The sequence below is a fragment of the Bactrocera oleae genome, chromosome 4, assembly GCF_042242935.1.
Source record: "Bactrocera oleae isolate idBacOlea1 chromosome 4, idBacOlea1, whole genome shotgun sequence".
NCBI classification, from domain to species: domain Eukaryota; kingdom Metazoa; phylum Arthropoda; class Insecta; order Diptera; family Tephritidae; genus Bactrocera; species Bactrocera oleae.
In genome coordinates, this window is record NC_091538.1 from 18,846,995 (window position 1) to 18,872,330 (window position 25,336).

The 25,336-nt window shown below is 35.1% G+C and overlaps 1 protein-coding gene across 1 annotated transcript in view; it reads right to left on the reverse strand.

Annotated features, from left to right (window-relative positions):
- Positions 1-25,336, reverse strand: part of tei (teiresias) — a 213,348-nt gene that overhangs the window by 41,293 nt on the left and 146,719 nt on the right. The window contains exons 7-9 of the mRNA XM_036375805.2: positions 23,877-24,030; positions 19,509-19,648; positions 16,144-16,273 (exon numbers count right to left, since the gene is read on the reverse strand). Of these exons, the coding sequence (XP_036231698.2) occupies positions 16,144-16,273; positions 19,509-19,648; positions 23,877-24,030 (424 nt within the window). The remainder of the gene's footprint in view (positions 1-16,143; positions 16,274-19,508; positions 19,649-23,876; positions 24,031-25,336) is intronic.

Sequence of the window (25,336 nt, forward strand, 5' to 3'; positions counted from 1 at the left end):
TTTTCATGCCTCAGCTTTTAACAATATTTGCAATATTTTAAATTTTCCTTCAAAAGAAGCAAAAACAGCTGATTTTAACCACTATTGCTATTCAACGAATCGATAATGTATAAGTAAGGAGATATGCACTTACATAAGTCATTCAAGAAAGCTTTTGGTTCGACCAACGGGCTTATCTAATACCTTATTGTCAATATATTTCAAAAGAGCTAAGAGTATTTCTTGGAACAAACTTAATAGTATTAAAAGCCTGTACACGATGAGCCGGAAGTGTCAAAAGATTGTGGCTTCTTTTCCGGTGCAGATTTGGATCCTTAACCTTCTTAGGCTCTGTTACGACCTCTGGTATGACCTTCAGATTTCACTTTTCCCAGAAACTGTACAGACTGAAATTCCGATTTTCAGTAAAATTGAACAATAGAGTTTAAAAATTATATATACTTGAACTAAAAATATTTCAAAATTACCATTTTATGGTGTTGCCACTTTACTGTCCTTATTACTTTTTTTAAATAATCAGTAAGTTGAAATTGTGCAGATTTTACAATGTACCATAACTGTTTATTAAATCTTTAACTGGTGTAAAATTTGATATAGAGTTGCCATAATTATGCAATTTCTAACCTTTGAAAAAGTTGCCGTATATATGGTACATTATTTAATTACTATTATGCTATTCAATCAAAATTGACTATGGTATTCATATTATTGCAAATATAATATTTTTCGGAGTTGCCCCCTTACATTTTATAAAAAATATTTTAAAAATAATGTGAAATGTTTTTCATATAATACGATTGCTATAAGATGAATGTTTGCTAAATCTTGAACTAACTTCAAATTTTACAAAGGGGCCCATCATTATGCAATTACTAAATATGTCTTAATATAAGAATCAAATAGCACGTTCAGACTTTTTAGTATAGAAACTTTAATGGTGCATAACAGCCTTATAGTTGGCTAAATCTTGAGCTTACATATGCATTGTGGCATCATTATTCAATTTCAGAATGCTCATTTAATATATAATTTTTTTTTTTTTTGGGAATAAGCACTTGAGGTATCTAGAGAGATGCTTTTTCTTGGTCGATTAAAGGTTTCGATTGCTCCTGAAATCGAGGAACTATATTTTAGCGATCTTTCAACTTTATGAGTTAGTTGACGTAAAAGAACAATAATAATAAAAGTAACAATAAAATCATAGTTTTACAAGTTGGACTGAACGATTTGGTTCGCATATTTTTACTTCCAAGTCAATATCGAAAATATAGAATTCAAAAATTTCAAGGGTAAGCAAAGAAACTTGAACAATACCACTACTACACTGGCAATGCAGTGAATATTCGCATAATAGCAATGAGCTGCACTATGCAATGGAGCCCTGAGATTTCAAAGCACGTAATCGAAGCTTTATAGATATTTACACGCAAACATGGCGTCTGCACATTTTTATATACCTGCCACAGCAGGTGAGCGCGCAAATGTTGCGCAATACGGCTAAGCAATTTTCATTATTGCAATATTTTCGATTCATACAATTTCATTTCATTACACCTTGCAGTATTTTTTCTCTCTTTTTTTCTTTTTGTGTTCAATATTTTCTCATCTTCATCATCGCTTCATGCACACTGCTTATTATTTGCTCATCAAGAGCGCTCCGCAAGATAACTACAATATAGCAACGCCAAAACATCGGCAGCAACAGGGGCATGACAAAAATACAACAATAATTGTGCATAAACAACCAAAGCAAAGCGGTATTCCAAGCAAACAAATGCGAAATTGCAATATTCAATGCCGTAACCAGCTAAAAGTGTACGTGTGTGTGTGCAAAATGTTAACAGCGCTGATACTTAGAACTTATATCGGAAAATTGAATATTAGTTTGTATGTGTGAGTGGGCGTGTGTTTGTTGCAGCAATTGAACTGCATCTTATGAAAGTCTGTATTGATTACAGTTCCAGCACAATAATATGAAGGAGACGAGGCAAATCTGAGAAAATGCGAAAGGAAATGATTAATATTCGCTATTTATGCTTATTTCTTCCACAACCCTCTATCAATATTGTGCAAGCTATTTTTTTAATACAACTGCAAAAGATACTCTTGCAACATCGCTTGACCTAACGGGCAGATTAATACGTTTTTTCTTTACTGAAATGAGCAAATTAAATGCGATCGATGATTATGAGGCAATCAGAGAGTGGAAATTGCAGCAAAAGATATTACGCAACTATAAAACACACCCATATACATATATGCATGTGTGCAGAAGAGCAATATTTTATGTAAGGTAGATAATAAAAAAAATTTGACAAAAATGCATCAAATGAGGGTGGAGAAATGTGGATCATATTATGAGTTCAATTCTAGGAGAGCATATCTGTATATTTGAATAAATTGCATCAAGAATTTCTGTTAGCCAGTGTTGGTTTAATAACTGAAAGGTAAAAAAAAATGAGCATACCAACAGGGGCTGCCTATATTTTTCATAGCGCAACTAGCTTTTCAAAATTTCGAAAAACTCGATTCAGTATTTGCTTAAACGGAAAGAGCAAAACTGTCTTCTAGCAAATTTTAAACAATGATCATTATGTGATGAAGGTGCCACTTATATAAATCCTTTGTAATGTAACAAATCCTTTTGTAATTTAATTGCAATATATAATTTTTTTTTAATACACTACTTTACTCGCTTATATCAGTTTTTATATTTTTCTAAAATCGAAAACTTTCTAAACAAACTTTTGTAAACTGAATTAAAAAAAAAGTTTTGTTGCGGATAAAACATTATTGAAAGAGCATTCAGTAATTTCAAACAACAAAAATATTGAGAGTCTTTACTTTATATAATATTGAAATTTTGTCTTTGGTTTAAGTGACGTTACTTTAGCAGTGCCCTGCTCGACAACTAAGAGCAGTGTTGCAAATTTGTTAATAAAAAAAAAATATAATAATTTTTAATACAACATCGGAATTTTAAATTAAAAAATTCGCAATTCTGATCTTAGTTGTCGATCAGAAAGCTGCTTTGCATCAACGCAAAGACAAATGTGTGCGGCATTTATCATTGTAAGTTCGAAACGAATATAGCCAACAATATGTAACAAATTTGTTGTTGCATTGTTTGCCGAAACTAAATTTAATATAAAAGAAATCAAATCATAACTAACCGTTGGAGGTTTTTTCTTTTTAATATTAATTTAGATAAAAGATTCTGGGCACGGCACAAGGTTCGGCAAAAATCCCTCGCTGAAGCATCTACGATGGTGCCGTTTGATAATAGATACCACAGTATCACGTAACGTTGTCTGGCAACAACAATTCGGTACGACAGGAGCTTGGAAGGAGCTCCAGGAATCTGTTGACTGCGTACTAAACTTTAAACTTAAGCCCGCAGTAATGGCAGCCAAACGATAGAGGTGAGCTGAAGAGGCCAAGCCGTCAGCCAAGAATACCAAAGACAAAGAATGTAACGCCTGCAAAATCGTTTGCTGATGTGGCCCGAAACTGCATTGTGTGCTGGATGAGAAAAATCCCAAAGGAAGAATCCGCAAAGCGCAATGAAAATGGGTGCCAGCTGCGCTGACAAACATTGCGCTGCAGGCTAACTAGCAATCCGAGTCCGCCACCGTCATGTATAGATGCTGGCTGGTACCAGGGCCAAATCAAAATGCTTGCTTGCGACGACGAGAGATCGATCGCACTCTATAAAACTGCTAAAGCCAAGGTAGGGGAGGTATATCCCGGAGCTAAATTGGTAGCGGTAGATAAATGAGACATTCCGTCCAGACCAAGAGCAAGCCGGACCAGATAATGCAGCTCATAAGAACCTGTAATGCGAGTCTGCCTACGGAGGGGTGGAAATTAGGGCTTTCGAGGACCCCGTAGCAGAATCTGGAGACCAAATGGGCTACCGCTGGCGAAAAGTGGCGGGGAGTTCACCTACGGATTCGTGAAGGTAAAAATCACGGATAATCGGATGCCGATGCTGCGGACCACCTAGCATCGCAAAACGAGATGGGCGAGGTCGAGGAGGAGCCTATGAAGTCCTCGAATGATATTCAAAGTTTAGAACAAGAGCAAGGTGAGTGTTCTTCGGGGTCTGAGCTTGCTGACGGACAGACTCTCAAAAAAATATCTCAGGTAAAACATTTGGTTAAGCGTCTTCTACCAATTAATCTACAAACTAGCTTCATTGGCCCTAGTTAACCGCATGGCAACAGAACAGCCTCATGACGAGGAACAATTACCATCTCAGCTTTAAAGGGTGGCATCCGAGTGCATGGCTATACTTTGATGTGGCTTTAAAGCACAATCTGGGCCTGCCTGCCCCCTGTGTAACAAAGGCTGTATGCCAACGTTTATCACAAGAAACCGACGAGAAGTATTAGGTATCACACTTGTGTCGGTAGAACTGTTTAATTGGGAACTCAATGGAAAGTTCTTGAAGAACACTTTTTTCGGATCACCGATATATTGAATGTATTATTGAAGAAAGGGAGGATATAGTCAACAATTTCAGGAATCATAGGAAAGCGAACTGGCAGGTGCACATGCAAGAGCTGGAAAAATGTATTCCTATGATTCTGCCGTCTTAGCCTAAGAATAAGGAGGAAATCCTCAATAAACGATTCACGGAATCTTGCCGGCAAGCATTAGAGGTGGCTTGTCCAATAACATGAAGTAGGGTAGAATTAGGCCCTCATGGTGGTCTTCCGAACTTAAAAAATTACAGAAAGACTGCAGGATGAGGAAGATTGGGATAGTTATTACAACCTCCTAAGGCCATACAAAAAAGAGCATAGAAGAGCAAAAAGAAATTCTTGGAAGTATTTTTGCAATGATATCGAGAATACGGCCGAAGCGTCTCGGGTTAGTATACATGAGTAGTAGTATACACAGGACAGCGGCGCAGAAATGGACTCCACTCCTATAGATATAGAGTCAGAAAACAATGTAAGCTGGGCAATATATAGCTTCAAACCCTTCAAGTCGCTGGAGCAACACGGTTTTTTCCCGGCTCAATTACCGCAGTCGCAGAACTACGTAATAGGTTGATTAGTAACCATTCTTAAAGAGGCGCTGCAATTCAACTATATTCGTTCGTTATGTAGGAAAGTCAAGATAATATACATACCTTAGGCGGCCAGTAGTTCACATACAAGTCCAAAGGACTTTAGATCAATTAGTCTCTCCTTATTCCTCCTAAAAACGTTGAAAATAATAATAGAAATACACATAAGAAACAAAGTAAAACCAGAAAAGTTGACTGTTTCGCAGCATGCATATTCTAAAGGAAAATCCACAGAAACAGCATTATGGTGAAAATTGAAAAATCTCTGGAAGTTAAAGAAAACACTCAAACTGACTTCTTAGATATAGACGGAGCCTTTAATAATATCCAGCCAAGGGCCATACTGAGCGCGCTCAAGGATCTGAACATCTTTGAACCTCTTAGAAAATTAATTGGACAGATGCTCACGAGCAGGTCAATAATTTCAACGCTGGGAGCTTCAACGATGTGAAGGTCTGTTTAAAGAGGTACACCTCAAGGAGGCGTGTTAGCCCCACTTCTCTGGATCTTAAAATAAATAATGATTAAATTGCTGTTGGATTTAGAAAATAAAGGGGTAAATGTTGTGGTTGCTGACGAGGTGGCAGTTTCGGTTAGAGGTAAATTCTCGAACTTTCTCGTTAACCTTATGCAAACAATTTTAAATTTTATAAATCTTTGGGCCGTATCGTGCGTACTAAACTTAAATGCTGGAAGACAGAGCTAGTATGTTATATTACTGTTCACTAAGGGACACAATACTCCAGAAGAAATGGCGCCAGTATTAAATGGTATTAGACGAACGATTAGAGATAAGCTAAGCTAATTAGGACTAATCTTACACAGTAAGCTTTCATGAAAACCAAGCTTAGATGCTAGGGTGAAGAAAGCAGCTATAGCACTTTACTTCTGCAAAAGGATGGGAGGCCCCAAATTAGGGCTAACTCCTCGGGTAGCTCATTTGCTTTACACAGTAGTTATTAGATCGATCATGACATACGGTATATTAGTGTGGTGGTGCCAACAATAAAAATAAATACGCGATGAGGCGTATGAAAAGCATATAAAAAGCAGCCAGTATATGCATCAGCCCTAAACGTCATTTTACAATTACTGCCAACAGATTTGTTCTGTAAGCAAGTGCCAGCGAAGTCAGCTCTCAGACTGAGGGAATCCAACTAATTAGTCGCCTGTAATAAGGGGTATCCTAAGATACTTTATAAGTTCCCGTTTCTACCCTTTACCACGGATTTTCGAAATCCAATAGAATTGAAACTAAAGAGTGGGAAAGAGACAAGGTGGAAAGGAATGCAGCGATTGGCATTTATAATGATGGATCTAAACTAGATAAAATTAGATACCAAAATCGCCTTACGTTTAGCAGACCACTGCAGTGTCTTCCAAGCGGATGTCACAGCAATCAAATAAAGCCTTGTAGTTCTGACAAAAAGTGTGCTCACAACAAGGAGCTATTTATATATACGGATAGCCAAGCGGCTTTGAAATTCCTGAAGTCTCCTATGGTTTCGTCAAATATTGTGAAATATTGTCTTGATCTTAGAGGATCTAACATCCTACTTCACGATAGGGGGAATTCTTATGCCTCTGGCCATTTGTAAACATTTATTCGATGAACATGTTATAAACTTAGCTGCGGCTCGGTGGAGTCAATCACTGCCTTGCTCAACTAGCTGGCAAATGTGGCATGAATGGAACATGGGTTGCACAAGCCGACTGTTTATTTATTGATTCAAAAGTAATGACAGGTCACTGTCTAATTGGTAGACATGCCAGCAGACTAGGCGCACCATACAATGACTATTGTAAAAGCTGTCAGGAGGTATAAGAAGAGGAGACTGTAAAACATCTTCTTTGCAAAACATCTTTTTTGCGAAGTGAGGGAACATAAGTTCCGGTGGTCTCACAATGGCCATTATATAGGCCTAGGTGCGTCGTAAGACAGCCACTCTACCCACTTTTCTACTTACCCAGAAGATCGTCATTCTCAACTTTTTCCAACTTTTTTTCATCCGAAATTTGTCTCTTTCATTACAGTTGCCATAGCATCAATGCTTTGCTATTAGCAACATTATCACTGCTCATAACCACGCTTGCTTGCGCATAAACAAAGTTTTCACACATCAAACTAAATCCCAACCAAACATCGATTATTGGTCATAAATTTCGTTTTCATATTAAAGATAACGATGACAGTGGCATATTTAATAGGTTTTCATAAATGTTGGCAATTCACGTTTACACGGCAAGTATGTACTGCAGCTTAAGCTCAGCCACTTTACATGCAAGCGAAAACTTGTAAAAATCACTCATACGCTGTGTAGCACGACCCAACGCGCCGGCAGCGTAAAACTACTGTAAAAGCACCGTTATTATTAAGGCAAACAATATCGCTTTAACTTGCAATCAAATTAAATCGCACTTCATGTGGGATATGCATGTGTGTATGTGTGTGCGTGAAAGGGTTTGCGCTTAAACTTAATGTATTTCCTTATCATTTAATGCCGTGCTACAAGCAAACGGCGTGGCAGTTGGGTTTTAAGCTCGAGCAAGCGAAAGTTGTTTGCGCTTACATATTGCTACAATAATGGTAAATACATGCATACATACATAAATGCAAGTATTACACACACATGTTCGCGCATATGATAACATTTATTGCCGCTCATCGCTTGCCAATTTATATTGCTGTCTCATGTTGTTAGTTTTTATGCGCTCTTTTCGGCGCTTATCGGCGTTTCTGCGTTGTCGGTTTATGGCCCAATATTACACTTATGTCGGTTTGTCGGTTTTTGTCAACTCTGTTCGTGCGCTTGACCCATTTTCGACAGTTGCATCGCCAAAATACCATCAAACTTTACTGGCAAACATATTTGTATTTATTGTTATTTTAAGATTATTGTTTATTAGTGTGTGGTTTTATAGATATTTTTATTGTTGGTATGGAGAAGGGATGATTCAAAGAATTTATTTGTAAATTTATTTCGAAAGTATCGTTCATCCGAATTACTTGTTTATTGATACAATATTTATTAAATTTTTGTTCTATTTGAGGACCAGTCCATATTAAACAAACTCACCTTGTGTACCACTGTGTAAAACATCTTTTTAATGAATTGTTAAATTGCTCTAATTATCGTCGCAAACATCCTGATGGGTTTTCGTTGTTCAACTCTATGAAATTAGTTTCATTTGGTAGTTGTAAAGGACTGTTAATTTATAGTAGATTTCGACACAAGCTTTGATATAAAACCTCCTAATAACGCATTGCAGATAAACACAAGTTCCATGGTAATTAGATATGTGGAAGAGGTTATACTCAAGCCATCGTATAATAATTATGTAGTTAAAGGCAATTACAGAATTATATATATCAGTATGATAAAATATCAGTGAAAGGATATACCCAAATTATAAGAAAAAGTGATAATTCAATATAAGGTTTCTATCTATATTCCGCCATAGACTATATCTAAAATCCTACCACATTTTCCATGTACCATATATTTCTTTGAAGAAGCTTTCGTACTGAAATAAAAAAAAGATTTAGTAGTTTTAGAAAGAAATATTTAAGGAAAAGAAAGGATATTGAATTATTTCTGATGTCAGGGGAAGAATTTAGCTTCATTTACCAACACTTATATTTTGTCAAACTTAGTTATAAGGAGAAATAATTAGTCATATGACAACTTTTTGTAGCAGCTGTTTTTAAGGAAAGCTGATTTATGATCATTTTATGCTTGTTTAAGATTCTTAAAGACTTAGTTTAGGATATTTGAAAACTCTTATGAAATTTTAAGCTGCCAAATACGGTTCACAAGTGGTCAAGGATATAAAGATACTTATACAGCGAAGCTGAGAACTTATCTAATAGATCCGAGAGCTCCAACAAAACAAATAGAAAATTTCGAAAACATATGCATGCAACAAATCATCGAAATGATAGCCCATTTATTTGCAACACGTTGCACTCATTAAAAGAACAAGCAACATTAACAATGCTCTCGCGAGAGCCGACACTATGTGATGATAACGGAGAGTAGCAAGTGAACTGAATTAGAGAAAAAGTATTATTTTTGACATAACGACTTGGCAAAATGTTACACCACAAGTTTCATTGATTTATAGTAATTGTATGTGTTTTGTGCGCAAATAAGTAAAGGACGAGGGAGCTATGCCAGAAGGATGTGCCAGCGAAAAAAGCCAGAAAGCAGTCTCAGAGTGATAATAGCAAGAAATGTGAGTGACAAACATACGACCGATAAGCTAGAGCAAAGTGAGTTTTAGGTGTAAGAGTCGCGCGGGGTATGTGATACACTTTCTGCTGCACCCCTTATACGCTGCGTGACGTGAAGCTTGAACAACTTGAGCTCTATAGACGCTCAATCAGTCATACGAATGTCGCTAATGTGGCTCATTATCGTCAACCGGCAGGGAGAGTGAGATCCGAAATGCAGACCCATATAACGAGTAAATGCCTTATTAATATAAAAAATAGAAAGAAAGAAATTGCAAAGACACATACTTTTGCAACGCAAATGGAGGGGTGTGGCTATCAGATGTCGTTTATTACATTTTTTCTTTTGGACAGAAGTTTTGATATCTAAAACGAGTCATTATCCATGATTGATAGACGTCAACAGATGAAACTCAATGTAGTTAGTGAAAAGGAGGAAGAATATGAAAAAAAAACAAATATAGCTGAAATTATAAAAAGGAAAAAGACTAAGCAAGAACGAAAAAAAAGAAGAGCAGAAGACTGACGAAAGATATTTTATATAAACAAAAATAGATTTACGAATATATACTTGTGACGGAAACCTAATTTTAAGATATAAGACATGAATGACAGTTTTATAAAAATTTTCTGCTTATTTCTTCAGTTCCTTTAAATAAAAAAAAATAAAAAAAATTAACTAAAAATATTGTAACTAGCCTTAAGTATTTTTTGTATCCTCTTTAGTTTTTTCAGGCCAAACAAATCTAATTGTCTGCACAAAACTCGATTATATTAACACAAAAAAAATAATATAACAATAAAATCTCACAGAATGCTCGAATGTGGTTTGACAAACAACAAAGACAAAAGAATGGGGGTAGAAATTCGAAAAAATATTAGAGAATGCCTCATAAAACAAGAGGTGTGGTGATGTGAGCTGATAAGCCACCAGTTAGAATAATATGTCGAAGACATAAATCAATTTTTATAAGCATTTTGATGTGCCTTATTGGATTTTGTACCGAATTATTCAAACAAAAAGGGGGAGAAGATTTAAGCTCTCGTTGTTTGAGAGTGAGTGATGCTGACAAGGGTGATAATCTATAAGATGTTGGAAACACAACTAGTTTGTGTTATCTCTAGTATCAACAGGGTGCTACTATATACCGTATTCCTAACTGTATAGTACTTAGGTACTCGAAAGAGGAGAGAACTCCTAATACTTATCGAGCTATCTCGTCAATCGTTACTACCATTATCTTCGATTGTTTACCTATTAAATGAAAATCCTCATATTCCAATATTTTTTTTTGAGAGAGGTGGACTTAAGAAGCAATATCTATACACGTACTAATGTGTTTCGTATAAAAAGTGAACTGTTACTACATACTTGGATAATTGATCTCAACATATAAAGAGTAAGTAATAAACCATAAAAAGCTTATCTAATAATTATAGAAGACAAGATTACGCCAACGGTAAATACCGTCATTTTTTCGGTTTAGGCTATGACAGATGTGAACAAGAATTACAAAAACAAAATTGAGCGGTGACGTCATAAGCTATACAGATTTGTTTTTGTTTCCCTGTATTCTATTATTCCTCCACGTATTCTATATCTATAGCTTATGACGTCATGATGGCACATTTTGTTGAATACTAATCATCCATCTTGTAGGAGAAAATAACGCTAGGACTGGGAGTAATTTCAGCTGAGTCTTTATAATTATATCAAATGTTTTACGGGATTCGCTTGAGAAAGGGAAATATCTCAAAAAGGGTTTCCTTATGGGCTCGACTGTAAAAAATGAATAACGTACAAAAAGAGCTTGACTGAAATAATAGCGTATCTGATCACAAATTTTGCAGTGCTAACGAGAGTCGGGCCATGAGTTCTGAAGAGATCTTAGTTTAACTTAATTAGGAGAATGGTTTATTTTTTATGAGATCTCAAGTAACGTAGAATCGAAGATAAGCTGAATCTTGGCTAACTGGACTTTGTAAACACAGAAACCTAGATGGATACAGATTCTCGGAACAAATTTTTTTCTAAGGAGGCATAAAGATTGATTTCAGTTATTGGAGAGAATAGATTAAAAGGCTGCTGGAGAAAAAAGATGACTGAAGATAAAAACTTGGTGATAGAATGTCGTAGATATAAATGTGCCAGCTGACCTCCACAATCAGATTTCCTCAGAAGCTGGACAAATGAGTGTGGTAAGAAATGAAATAACTTGATAACTTGAAAAAAGGAGGATGATAATCACTTTGCAGACAAAAGTCTTATTGGTAAATGATCATCTCTGAAAAGCAAAAGGGGCAAAATATAGTCCTCTCAAAGCCATAACATACAAAGAGACTTGAATGTAAAAAAGAACTTCGAAGCCACTTCATGTGGTGCTATATATTAAAAGATCAAAAGGAATCAATGTAAATTTTTCAATACAATTACAAGTGAACTTGAATAAGCCACTCAAATCTTTGAGCAAATCAAAGTAGCAATAGAATAAAGCTATGATTGGGCGGCTAGGAGAAATCAAGCGGTAAGCACCTCGCTTCAAAGGGCAAAGCCACTCAAAAGTTTATGTGGTACTATTACTATTGTTATTGTTGTTGCGTTAACTGCCACGTGCTATTTTTATCGAATTTGAAATTCAAAATTAAAACAATTTCATCCACGGCACATCAATGTCTGGAAGATGGCAAACTGACAGGGAGCAGCTGGGGAGTTGGAACCGGCCCGCAGCCAAGGAATTTCGGAAACTTTTCAAAGCAATAAGCAGAAAAATAAGTTGTTGATGAGCGAGCAAGTAGAAGTTACGTTAAATCAACAATTGTGCTTTTCACAACGATTAGATGAGAGGGGAAGCGCGCTTGTGTATGTGTGCGAGGATGGGTGTGTGTTATGTGTGTAGGCACTTGCTTTCTGTCGTGCGAAACAAAAAGTTTAAGCAAGCAAATAAAAGAAGAAAAGAACTCAACAAAAACAATAATAAAACAACAGCAACCGACCGTTAACGGTGCTCTAATTTAATCTGATAAATTGCGATTTGATTTTAATTTGAAATTTCTGACAAGCTACAAGCGTTTGTCTAACAAATAGCTGCCTGATAGATACATGATTGTAAAACAAGTTGATAGAACATAGGTATTAAAAATTAAAAGGTACACACATAAGCACACATAAATACATACACACACATACATATGTATATGTTTGCTTCAATTTGATTGCTAGTCGATTTCTACTAAGTGGATGATTGGGCAAAAGAAAAATGATTGGCGTCGAAAATTTTGAGAGTTTGAAAAGTTTTGCTTTACAAATCAGGCATAGAAATCGGCGAGGATAGAGTAATCTAACGGCTGTTATGCACAATGCTCACTTTCATATCGTGATTTTAGCCATGGATAATTGCGTTCTGGATTAGGTCACTGAGCTGGAACGCAAGTTGGTGAGCAGAGGATTTTTATAATTTCTGCTATCTTCCGACGGACAAAATGCTGTAGGAATTTAATTTTGTTGCGGAATTTAATTGATTATAATTTTTGTGTTCTGCTTTTCGCTCAACGGTATTTAATGGTAATGTAATGCATGCCGAGTATACAGCTGGGAATGTTAAATTTGGTACTAAATTGTACTTTTAGACGCAGAAATATATAGTTCTGCAAAAGTCGGAACAAATTTTAAGTATTTGCAGGTGAAAAAAAATTAAAATCACCGATTCAAAAGCATTATTGGTAATCATTACTTTTTAAAATACTTTTAATTAGTTAAAATATTTACATAAAAAATAAATATAATAATATATTAATACATTTTTCGGATACTTAATATAATTAATTACATTTTTATTTACTTTTTATAAATAAATTTATGTTTTATTGGATAAAATGAATCAGGTTTTCATGTCTGTCAAAAAAAGGGCGTTTAGTAAATTTTGTCAAAATATAGGGTGTTAATATTTTATTATTATATATATAATTTATTATTCTTGACAAATTCAAAATCTTGCTTACTTATCAAAATTGACATTTTATCAAAATTTTTCTATCCTGTGTCTTAAACAATAAGTTCTTTTCTTCATAAATTGTCGCGACGTCAAATGCTTTTGACAGCGCTTCTTACAAAAGAAAAATTTGTTTTGCCTTTTGTGGATAGTTGTGAATGTCAATTGGTTAGAATGGCAGATATTTTGCTTTTATAGTTTTCGTTAAACAAAGAAGAAAATTGCGAAAACAGGCGTGACGTTTGTGCTAAATTTTTGTGGAGTGATAATACGTTAATGCGAATTTGTAGTCACTCTCTTCTTCTCTTTAATGATAAACTGCCCCTACATGCTAACCAAAAAACCTCACTGCCTCTGCATATAAGTATACGCTCGGCTCATACCAAAAAGTATAGGGTACAACAAACAAGCATAAAAAAGCTGTTTCTGTTTTCATTATTTTGCCACCATACGTGTGGGGAAAAATGCTGCGTACTAAAGCTTTACGGTTTATCAATACAGCCACAGAATAACAAAGCGCTTTCGACTTGATAAAAATCTTAGTTTTGAATATTTGCTTACTCTGTCAAGTGCACAGAAAAGAGGTGTAGATAAAAATTTTAAAATTATTTTATTAACACTGATTTAATAAGGTACTTTTCTCTAATTTGATTTATATAAATTTGATTTCGTTGAAAAAACATCATTTGACAATTTTCTTGAGATAAGCTCTTTTTCATGACAAATGAAAGCTAGTTGCAATACAACTTAATATATAAAAATCGATGTACCATATATAAAGAAATTATAACTGATAAGAAATGAAATAAAAAAACCAAAGGCAGCCTTAAAATTTACACTTTCAAAGGTTTAAAGTTTTATTCTGTGAAACTGATAAGAATAACAAAAACATAGGAATTAAATGATATGAAATATTTTTATAAAGGTTTAAAAATGTATTGTTTTTTATTTAACTGATATGTTTAAAAAAGTTTTTAAGATCTTTAAGATTTTAATTACTAAAAATTTTTAAGATAAATTAAATAAAACACTTTGGTTGTCAAAAATTAGATGTTTATAAACTTGTCAATAATCTGCAGAAGATACTAAATTTTTATCACATAATAATATATTTTATGAAAAAAAAGAATGAATGCACAAAAAGCAAGAAAAATTTTGACTTCGACCGCACCAAAGCTATAATACTCTTTACAGACTAATGTTTTTGGCATAAAAGGGTATAAAAAGATTTTTATCCTGATTGTAATCAGTCAGGTTGTATGGTAGTAAAAATGGCAACAGTGGCCCGGCCTAAACAATTTATTCGAATATTAAAGCGTTGTCTTGGGTAATAGTCTGTGCCAAATTTCGTGAAGATATCTTAACAATCAAAAAAGTTTCACATACAAGTACAAGAACTTGATTTTGTTTCTTTAGTTTGTATGGCAACAAGTAATTATTATTGACTCTAAACCATATAACTGTATATAAGCATGTGGCAACCCTATGAAAAACAAGTATCACTAAAATACTAATTTCATATTTGAAACAAGCTTCAAACGCTAACACATTAAACATCTATTCTCCATAAAAATCCGTTCAAATATTTTCGCTCAAATATTTACCAAATATTTAGTTTGTTCTCTTACTACCACAGCCTTATCGGCCTACAGAAAATCTAACAACAGCAAACGGAAACGACCTTAAAAATTCTCCCACTTCAAGTATTGACTTCTTTCATTTCGTGCTTATGCTTATATTTTGGCTACACACGTTTCGATTTGCCATTTACCGCTATTAGCGCAAGCATTGATTTGACGGCGCCATAAAAAGTGTTGTCGATGGCATTAAGCGCAATATGTTGTCTACAAGATGGCTCGAAATACGAAGTTGTAAAATTGTAAGGCAAAAGAGAAAAAAAAAAATTAAATTGATAAAAAATACCTATACCAGCGTTTCAACTGTCGGCAGCCGTAATGTATGCTATATTTTTTGTTCATTGTCAACAATTTTACTTCGCATGGCAGTTGGTGCGCTTAAAAAATGCTGCTGTCATCAAACCTACGTTTACGCCCTCGCAGCTTCTCCTACCCCACCGTGTTTGCTCGCGCCTACACCCACTCACACCCCTGCCAAGCATTTCGCTACATATATTCTGGCCGCTTGCGTCATTTCGCCGTTATCTAAGCGCTCGCTTTTGGTGGGGCTGATTTTTTTATGTATAAACATGTACTTTTTATGCATTGTTGTTGTTGTCTAACTACTCAAACGCACTTTTTGTCAATTTTTTGCCATTTCCCTATTTGGCGAATTTTGCATGGGCAATTTCACGCATTGGCGCTAATTTGCTTATAACTTGCGATTTTTACGCGTGTGAGGTGTTCAGCATAGTGGGGGACTTATGTATACTCACATATATAGAAATATACGCATATGTATAATTTTCTGTATGAAGCGAGTGCCTTGAGTCGGCTGGAAGGGAATATTTGTTAAAGGCCATTTTCGAATATGAATATCTGAAACCATTTTGTTATAGTAGAAATTGAATATTTATAATGTCGTTAAAGGTTCAAAGAAGGGGACTTGGGCGATTAATGTGTGGAGACAAGTTGAGTGAGAGCAGCACTCTTTTATATGTTCACCATCCTTTGCCAACATAATAGAATCTTTTCCAGATATATATGTATTTGCGTATTTATAAATGTATGTATGGATGTGTGTGTAAATATTTACTTTACTACCCTTGTTTGTATTTACTGCCATACCCTTTAGAAAAAAATAAAAATTTCGCCCTTGTGTCCTTCAGTGTCCCACACACACACAAACTTTTTTATAGTAAAAATTACATTTCATCTTCTACTTACATCGCACACTCAAATAATAGCCAATCGATGAGTATTGGAAGTTCAAATGTCGTGACGTGCATTTATACCAGCCGGAGTGTTCGTGACGTATCGATGTGAAATTCAGGAAACCATCACCAGTTTGTGGAACCTGTATGAAGAGGGAAAAGCAAAATATTTGTTTAATTTGCATGTTGGTTGGCCAAATAAAAAGAAAAAAAAAGTAAAAAAGGAAAGAAATGCGAAGTTTATAGAAAAATGTAAAAATGTTACTAAATACATGTGTACATATGTATGTACATGTAATAGTTTATGGTATTTAAAAATGAATACAAATGTATATCGTTTGCTTTTTAATCAAATATTTCAACTGCTATTTAAAAAATGCAAAAGTATAATGTAATTAATATAAAAAAAAAGTTTAAAAATTTCGACTACCTTTTCTACTTCTGTTTTTAAAAATCATTTAATTAACTTTTCTTTTCACACTATATTAAAAATATAAACAAAATACTACACAAAAATTTTAATTACTTTTTCTACTACTATTTTTATGGCCTCAACCTTTTCAATTCTACCCGCTAAAATATATAAAATACATTTATCTCCTCATTTTAGATTTAATGTTATTTTATTTATAAATTATATAATATGTATGACAGCTCTTGGCGGACATGTTTGTTTAGGAATTTATGTCAAATTTTGACAGTGTGTTCAATAACATTTGACATTGCATCATGTCAAGTTTTACATTGGTGCAAAGTTTATAAATTGTCCAACATTATTTAGCAAATTCACTTTCTCCGGTGGCTACTGTTTATCGAAAAATCATCTTAACTTGCCGCTATTGGGGTGAATAAAATGTTCGGGTGGTTCAGAAAAAGCAATTGTATTCCAAACAAATTGGCCATTTGGATTGTGGTATGGAAACATAAAAGGGCCTTATTTCGTTCGAAATGAGGCAGAAAATGTCGTTACATTCAATAGCGAGCGTTATAACGCGATATTGACCGCCTATTTTTCCCCGATATCGACTCGTTAATTTCACCATGATCAAGCGATTAAACTCCTCTAGATTATCTTCTCTGGGTGTATGTTAAATCAACCAACAACACTCAAGGAGCTCGAGGAAGGCAGTTACTACTGTACTTTTATTTCCCCCTGCGGGTAGGGGTAAGAATTTACCCGCGGTAAGGCATGCCTGTCGTAAAAGGCGACTAAAAGCCAAATGCACTATGACTGTCAATTTACTTTGCCCAGAATTATCAGCATACTAAATGATGTCAGAAATAGTGCTATAATACTCAGCTTGAACTGATATTATAGACTTTAAATGAAATCCCAAATAAAAAGACATTTGAAGTTCAAGCGACAAATGTCACCAGTCATTGAGTAATGGGTTGCTCAACTGGCAGTAGTTTCGGCTACACAGTCTTACCGGAGACTTTCTGGTACTACGGGGAGCAGAATGCCCTTGGACTTCGGTCCAATCTGCTTATTGGGTTATGGCCATTTTGGGGAGATTCGTGGTGGCTGTGGTTGAAACCTAAATGCAGGAAGAACTGAAAATTCAGCCTAACTGTTTTTCAGTTCTAAAAAGAAGTTGCAAAAAGCAACTGAGTTCCGTACCCGAAAACGGAAGAGGTTTTAGGTCGGCCTCGAATCTTACCAAGATGGTAGTGTGAGCACAGACACACTGCCACTGGTAACCAAATTAATACTTGCAAATAGCTCGTATTATTTGGGGCGCTTATCAACACATTGTATTGATACGTTGTGCTTTGGAGCACTGTGAGGTAAGGCCGTCGCCGGCAGGTACTCACGTAAATCAACAACGAAAGTTGTACTTTTATTATCCTTCAACTGAAACAAATTCAAAATAAAGTATGCTACTATTTAAAAAAATATTTTATTTCTTATTCTACTACACTTTTTTTACTCATAATAGAATTACCTCTGATTAATGCCGTTTTTATATCATTCCCTAATCCAGGCATCTTCCATTTGAATTACATTTTAAGTTGACTTAAAACTACAAAATTATTTGAAAAACTCTCAAAACTTCTACACAAGTGCACTCAAAAACTAAAATAACAGTTTCAACTAACCAAAACTAAAATATAAATACAAGCTAAGATAACAGACAGCCCACAAACAAGTAAAACCAACTGACTACAAATACAATGACAAAAGTGGAAAAGCAAATTTGTCGCTTAAATCAGGAATTGTTTATAGTCGGCTGTCGGCTGAATTTTGGGTTCACTCCTCGGACTTTTTTTTGTTGTTTTGTCGAAAAAAATTCCATGTTATTTAACTTTACCGCAAAGTACAAAAACTATCAGAGTAGAGAGGCTGAGTAGGCACATATGTAATCACATATAAACATACATAAGTGTGGGTAGATTTAGCCATATGTGCGTGTACTTAGGAGGAAATTTGGAAATTTGCATATTTTGTATAAACACTTGTAGTATTTGCTCGTACTTATCTATGTGTGTATATGTGTGCATACATTCGATGGCGAATGCCCGAAAAGATGAAGGGATAAATTGTGTATATTAGGGATGCTAGCGTTATGGTAGAAAGTGGTAGTTACTATTTGTCTTTCGGCATGGGGAGTAGACGAAGTCTCTTATTTGAGGACATATTTATACACTAATGTGGATGTTGTTGTGGAAGATGGTGGTGGTGTAAATTATCAAAATTTTGGGTAGACTTTGTACAAGTGAGTAAACTCATATATTATATATATACAAATATACAGAGATATGGTGGCATGGCTAAGTATATATACACAAATTTAACGGTTATTGACCGCCATGTCTACTCTTATTTGAAAATTTTTATTGCGAACTTTTGGTAAAAAGGGCGGAAATCACCGAATGTATTTGAATATTGTGAAATATAGCAATAAAGATAGCGATTTGATTGGATATCCCTTAATACAAGTACAAACATGCACAACGCAAAAACAATTTTTGGCAAAAAAAAGCTTTTTCTGCAGACGATTGACGTCACTACTACATATGCGTGCATTGAATAGTCGGCGCTAAGCTTACTCTATGAACCTGTAGCAACAAAAACAATAAAAAACGTTTTGAATAATTTCTTCGGAGATAACGCCAATGCCTTAGACAATTATTCGTGCCAAATTTCTTAAAGATATCTCGTCGAATGAAAAAGCACTTGATTCCGATCGTTCAGTGGTCCGATATCGGCATAAAAATCAAGTTCTTGTATGAAAAACTTCTTGCGTTTTGACGAAATATCTCATAAATCTTCACGAAATATGGCATGGATTATTTATTTTAACGCCTGTAATCTTTACGCTAATATATTAAAGAAACTATTTTAATTGTACAAACATAAATGCATGGTCTACTTACCGGCGTGTCACCATCGTCCTTCTGCCAACGAGGCGTGCTCGGCGGATTTGAGTCAACATCGCATTTCAGCGAAACTTCTATGCCTTCGCGCAGTGGATAGCCGAAACCGGGTGTGCGTGAAATGGCGAACGAAGGTGTGTCTGTGGAAAGGCAAAAGGAAAGGAAATTTATACTAACGTATGTTGGTGTGTAAGTAACAAGGGCTGCGGCAATAATATTAAGATGTAAAATTCAAATAACTACACGGGTAGACGTGAATGCGATAGAAAATAGTAGTTAAGACATTAAGGTAGAAGTGAAAGCAAACTTTCCAGCCTGCCAGCCGCTGTGTGGCTGTTTTTGGTCTTTTCGGTAGGTGTTGCCGTTAGTTGGCGCACACACGATGCGACTTTGCACCGTTTTGTCGCTTTTTAATTAAAAACTTTATTATTATTATTGTCACACACATACACACACGCATAGTTACATTGCTGCCGAAAAACTTTTATAATTAAAGTAAATGTAAATGCAGCGCGTGTTTAGCGCACAAAAAAACAAATACAGCGCAAAAACGCTGGTAAATACAAATACAAATGGAAAATCAAATAACAACAACAACAGTTGAAATCAGCGCGACAAAAGTTGTCTCCTCAACAATTTGCTTGAAGTTGTATTGTAAATTTTGGCCATAATGTCATCTCTCTGCACCAGAATGAGTGCGTGCCAACGTGTATGTGTATGCCGGATATCCGCCTACCGAAAAGTTCTATCGTAGTTGTTTTTGTGGCACTCATGTAATCGTTTCGCAAGCGTTCACTTTTGTGGGGCAGAGCGGAGCATTTCGGCACGACTGACAGAGCAAAGGTGCAGTCAAGTGGAAGGGTATAGAAATTAAATGAAATTGGTGTGATTACGAAGTTATAAATTCTTGTATTTTATGGATGATTATGAAATGAGTTTTGTTCGGAGTTACAACAAAATGGAATCTACTCGTCGCTAGTTAATGACAATGGCGTCAAGTTTTGACTTGGAAGTGACAGGAGATTGTGACACATCTGAATATTAGTTTCTTTAACTAAAGTCGAAGGCTCAGAATAAATACTTCAAGGCTTAGTGGACTTATTATCGAACTTTGATGCTACCTTTTGCTTTTGGAAGTTAAAATTTTTTACCGACTGAAATGGGTAAAATTAGCCCGAGTTCATATTTTTAAAGGATGCCTAACCAAACTTTAGCCCAACAACTTGAAACCTTCCTCTAGAGAAAATAAAATCTCTTAGTGATCCGCTCATTTAAAAATTTCAAGAATACACTTTCAACACACACTGAGGGCTTCACAAATTTTCACCATATCTGGAGCGAAACTGTCAGAAGAGATTACTAACAAGAAAAAACGCTTACTTCGGTTGAACGCTTACTTCTCGAAGCTATAATACCCTTCACAAATAACAAAGTTTCAATACAAGTTAGGTAAGTTTGAATGGCAGCTATATGCTATATCCGATCTAAACAATTTTTTCGCAGGTTGTACCGTTGCCCTAAACAATAATCCATGTCCAATTTGGTGAAGAAATTTCGTGAAATAAAAAAAACGTCCTCACAAAAAATTTATTTTGTTTGTTTAGTTTGTATGACAGCTACATGGTATAGTTGTTCGATATCGATTCCGATAAATAAGCAGCTTCTTGGAGAGAAAAAGACATGTGCAAAATTTCAGATCGATATCTCAAAAACTGAGAGACTCGTCGCGTATATGCAGACGGACAGACGGAAAGGGCTAAATCAACTCAACACGTCCCGCTGAACATTTATATATAATATATATATTTTATGGAGTCTCGGATATTTCCTTTTGGGCGTTACAAACATCGTGGTAAACTTAGTATATCCTATTCAGAGTTTAATAAAAATGTCACTTTGTGAAGTATGCAACTTCATAATGCCATTCCCATAAAAATCCTCGTTCCTGTTAGCAAAAACTTAACAAACTAAAAACCGCGCAGCTAAGCTCTCGCTGCTTCTGGCAAGTGACTATCGATAGAAAACAACTCCTAATTTATAAATCATACCAGTCTGAATTTCGGGTTAAGTCTGTAGTCTCAGTCATACAAATAAGTTGTGTGGTGGGGTGTGAACTTCCAAGTTAAGAGAGTTTAAAATATAGTTACTACTTAGATAGAAGCATAGAGTCAATACCAGTGTTTGGTATGGCTTATTTAGTTGTTTAGTATAATTTATATCGGAATGTATGTTAGAAATAGTTTGAGAATCATTGTTGCAGTTTTATACTTAGATATACCTTCAAAATATTAATTTTCAAGAGACTATTCATGATTTAAGGCTTCTGTCGAGTCAATTTGGTGAATTACTTTTCTTGAAAAAAAATTCTATAGAGAACAGAGAACGACCTCTCTGTAGTATTAAAATTGAGATAATGCCTTACTTTTTGTTATTTTGAATAACTTTCTGTTTTCAACTAATATTTGGAATAAGTCCCATATATCCAAATATTTGGATTGACCCTTTTCAATTCATTCATTAATTCTCTTAATCATCTCTAATCCAAAGGCTAGTCTGACTATTAGAGATAGTATTTTAGCAGCCACTTAACTCTTCCTATATCACTAATCAGATACTTGACGACCCTGCAACTGTTACTGTGCTTACTGTTTACTGCTTACTAGCACCTATAAAAACTACCTCTTCAATTTCCATTATCAAACAGCACTCACTACTTTGTAAGCTATAACATAACAATAGGGCCTTGTGTTGCACGCTAATGAGAGTTTAATAACTTTGCCACTTGCAACTTTTAAAGTCACTTGACTTTTCTTACAGATTTTTGTCACATTCTCAGTGACACATTCTGAATAAACTGTGACTTGCGTGGAGCCTGTCGATGATGTGAGAAGTTTACTTGCTATTATATGTTGCAAGTCGTCTTATGTGTCAAACTTGTTTTTATTTTCAGGGAAAAATGTGCTGGAGAAAAGTAGCAAATTGCTTTTAAAGTCACTTTTGTGAATATTTTAGTGTGGGAACTGTTGTGAGCACAAGTGCACATAAGTAGATGTGAGAATAACGGTATCATTAGCAGGCTTTTTTGCACATTTTCCGCTAGAGTTCGTTTACTTAAGACTTAAAGATTAGAGCTTCACAGAAAAAAGAACTCATTTCTTTTTGATAAAGCCTGATGTCGTTAAGTAGTACAAATTTTGGTTTTTTGTGTCGAAGAAAACCAAATAAGAATTTAGATATTTTTTAACACAAAAGAACATTAGCAGTTAAATTATTACAAACTGTTATATAATATAATATATTAAGTAAGCTTAACGCTTTTTGAAGAAAGCGCATTTATACCATTATATTAACAAGTTTTGCAATGTAAAAGCTAAAAGCTAATCAAATTTAATTATAATTAAAAGCTAAAGATTGTGGTAATAGTTGTACACGTAAAAAAATTGTTACCTAAATATATATAAGTAGATGTTATTTACATTTTCGAAAAGCTCTTATACTCTTTCAAGGCTTGTAGATAATGATCATATAATGACTTAGAAATATAATCTCATAAACACTTATGTATTTTGAAAAAATATACTATTGGTATATTTAACGAGCTTAAAGCTCCAGAACAAGTTGAGACATTTTTATAAAGCGTGGACTGTAAAACTGGCTAGCATTCTGCCGTAAAATGTCCATTAAATACTATAACAGACTAAAAGATTTGGTTCAAAATTTTTAGCTTTTGAAGCCATAAGCCTAGAGCTCAGAAAGGAAAGATATTTTCTAAGTTCTAGTTCTTTTTATATATTTTTGCGTGAGAACAAACACTTTAACTCGAGATTTGACATTAATAAAGCAACTAAGCCACTAGAAAACTTGTCTTTTCATTTACTTTTGTAGCTCCTGAATAGATTTTGCGTGTTTTTTTTTAATAATTATGGTATTTCTAATAAACAGAATACCGTTTAAGACAACTTCTGTCATGTCAATAGTAGAATTGATATTGTTTTAGTGAAAGCTCCCAAGTGCCATTTTTTTAGTTCTACATCTGTATTTTCGTTTTATCTAATGTTTGGAATCACTCCTTAGCAAATGTTTGCAACGTAGCCACAATTTAGATTTCGATGAAAGCTCTTTAAGTTCACTTTAGTCATTGAATTTATTTCTGTGTAAATTTTCAGTACTGAGAGTGTTACATTTTCAGTATTTTTTTTGTTTTTTTTTTTTGGAACGAAATACCAATCACCTGGCAGTGTTTGCGCCTAAAAATATGCCACAAACAAAAGAACTTTAGCTATTTCAAGTTTTCAAAAATGCATGCTTCTCTTCATCAATGCTTAACAACCCATTTTTAGTTGGCCCTCTCTCTACCCTTCTACTTACATTGCACATCGAGCAGCAGTGATGCATTTTGGCGTATCTTCAACGTCGGATGCTCCATGACGCACAGAATGCGAGCATTGTGATGGGCACGGTAGACAGCAGGCAAGCGGGCTTCACTTTTCGCGCCGCCATTGATTTTGTATGCGTTTTTATCCTGAAAAGAGAAGAGCACAAAAAGTAGCATAAAAACGGTGAGTAGTGCAAAGATAAACAAAGTACCGAAAAACAAAGAGAACCATAACACAAACACACACACTCACGTGTACTTGCGAGAATGCAGGCAGTGGCATGTGTGAAAATACTTTTGGTGTTGGGCAAAAATTTTCGGAAACATTTCGTATGCAGTAAAAACATTTACATAAAACACACTGAGGCCACCTACTTTGCCCACCTTGCACCCCCGGCTCGGGCCACCGCCCTGCTTTGGACTAACATTTGAGGTGTTTGCAAAATCGACATACTCTCCAGCACACATACTCATGCATTGCATTACTATGGTGCCACATGTGCATGCCACACACATCCCCGTACGCACGCTCTAAAACCAGGCACATTGCAAAATGCCAGTGTTGCATTTTGAAGGCGAATTCCTGTAAAGCCACATGAAAATGCAACTAAAAAAGGAAGTACAAAAAAAAAATAGTAAAGATCAGTGAGAGCGTGTGGGAAGCTGAATTTTCTGGCGTGGTGATGGGCGCAATGTTGTGGCACCAAATGAAAATAAATGACAGCGTTGAAATACTTTTGGCAACAATGTTGTATTTTTTATGTTACAGGTTGGTGTGTGGTCTTTTGAGAGCTGTTGGTATGGAAATTTGACAAAAGCCTAGCAAGAGGCGTGAAAGTGTGCCGCTTAATGTCAGACGAATATTTTTTTCACAGCATGTAAATAAATTATGGCACCGTGAGGAATGAGAGTAAAGTGAAAGCGAATGGTGGTGAGCGAGTGCAATAGGGTATTAAGTGAACGGTGGCGTTCATTGGGTGCGGAATACAGAAAGTAAAGGAATATGTGCATGTTAGGTACTAAAAGTCGCTCAACATATAAATTCAAAAACGTGCGTAAAATATTTCGTGCGCTGAAATGCGCTGAATTTAGCTGAATAGCGCCGTGTCGACCCCAAAGCTGCTTTGATAAGCATTAAGAGTAAGCTGAATTAAGCCGAGGCGCGCTGAATGATATAAATTGCCAATAACTAGTAATTTTATTGAATAAACATAAATATTTACCAAACAAATAAAATTTAAAACATAAAGTTTTATATAACTGCCTATCTTAGATATTTGAACTCTGGGAAATAGAAAGTTTTACTAAAAGTAGCTCAATATTAATTTCAAAGATGTTCGAAGAATGTTTCGTGCGCTTAATTGCACTGAATTTAGCTGAATAGCGGCATGTCGTAAGAAAGACTGTTCCGGCAAGCATTAAGACTATGTTGAATAAAACCTAGGCGCGCTGA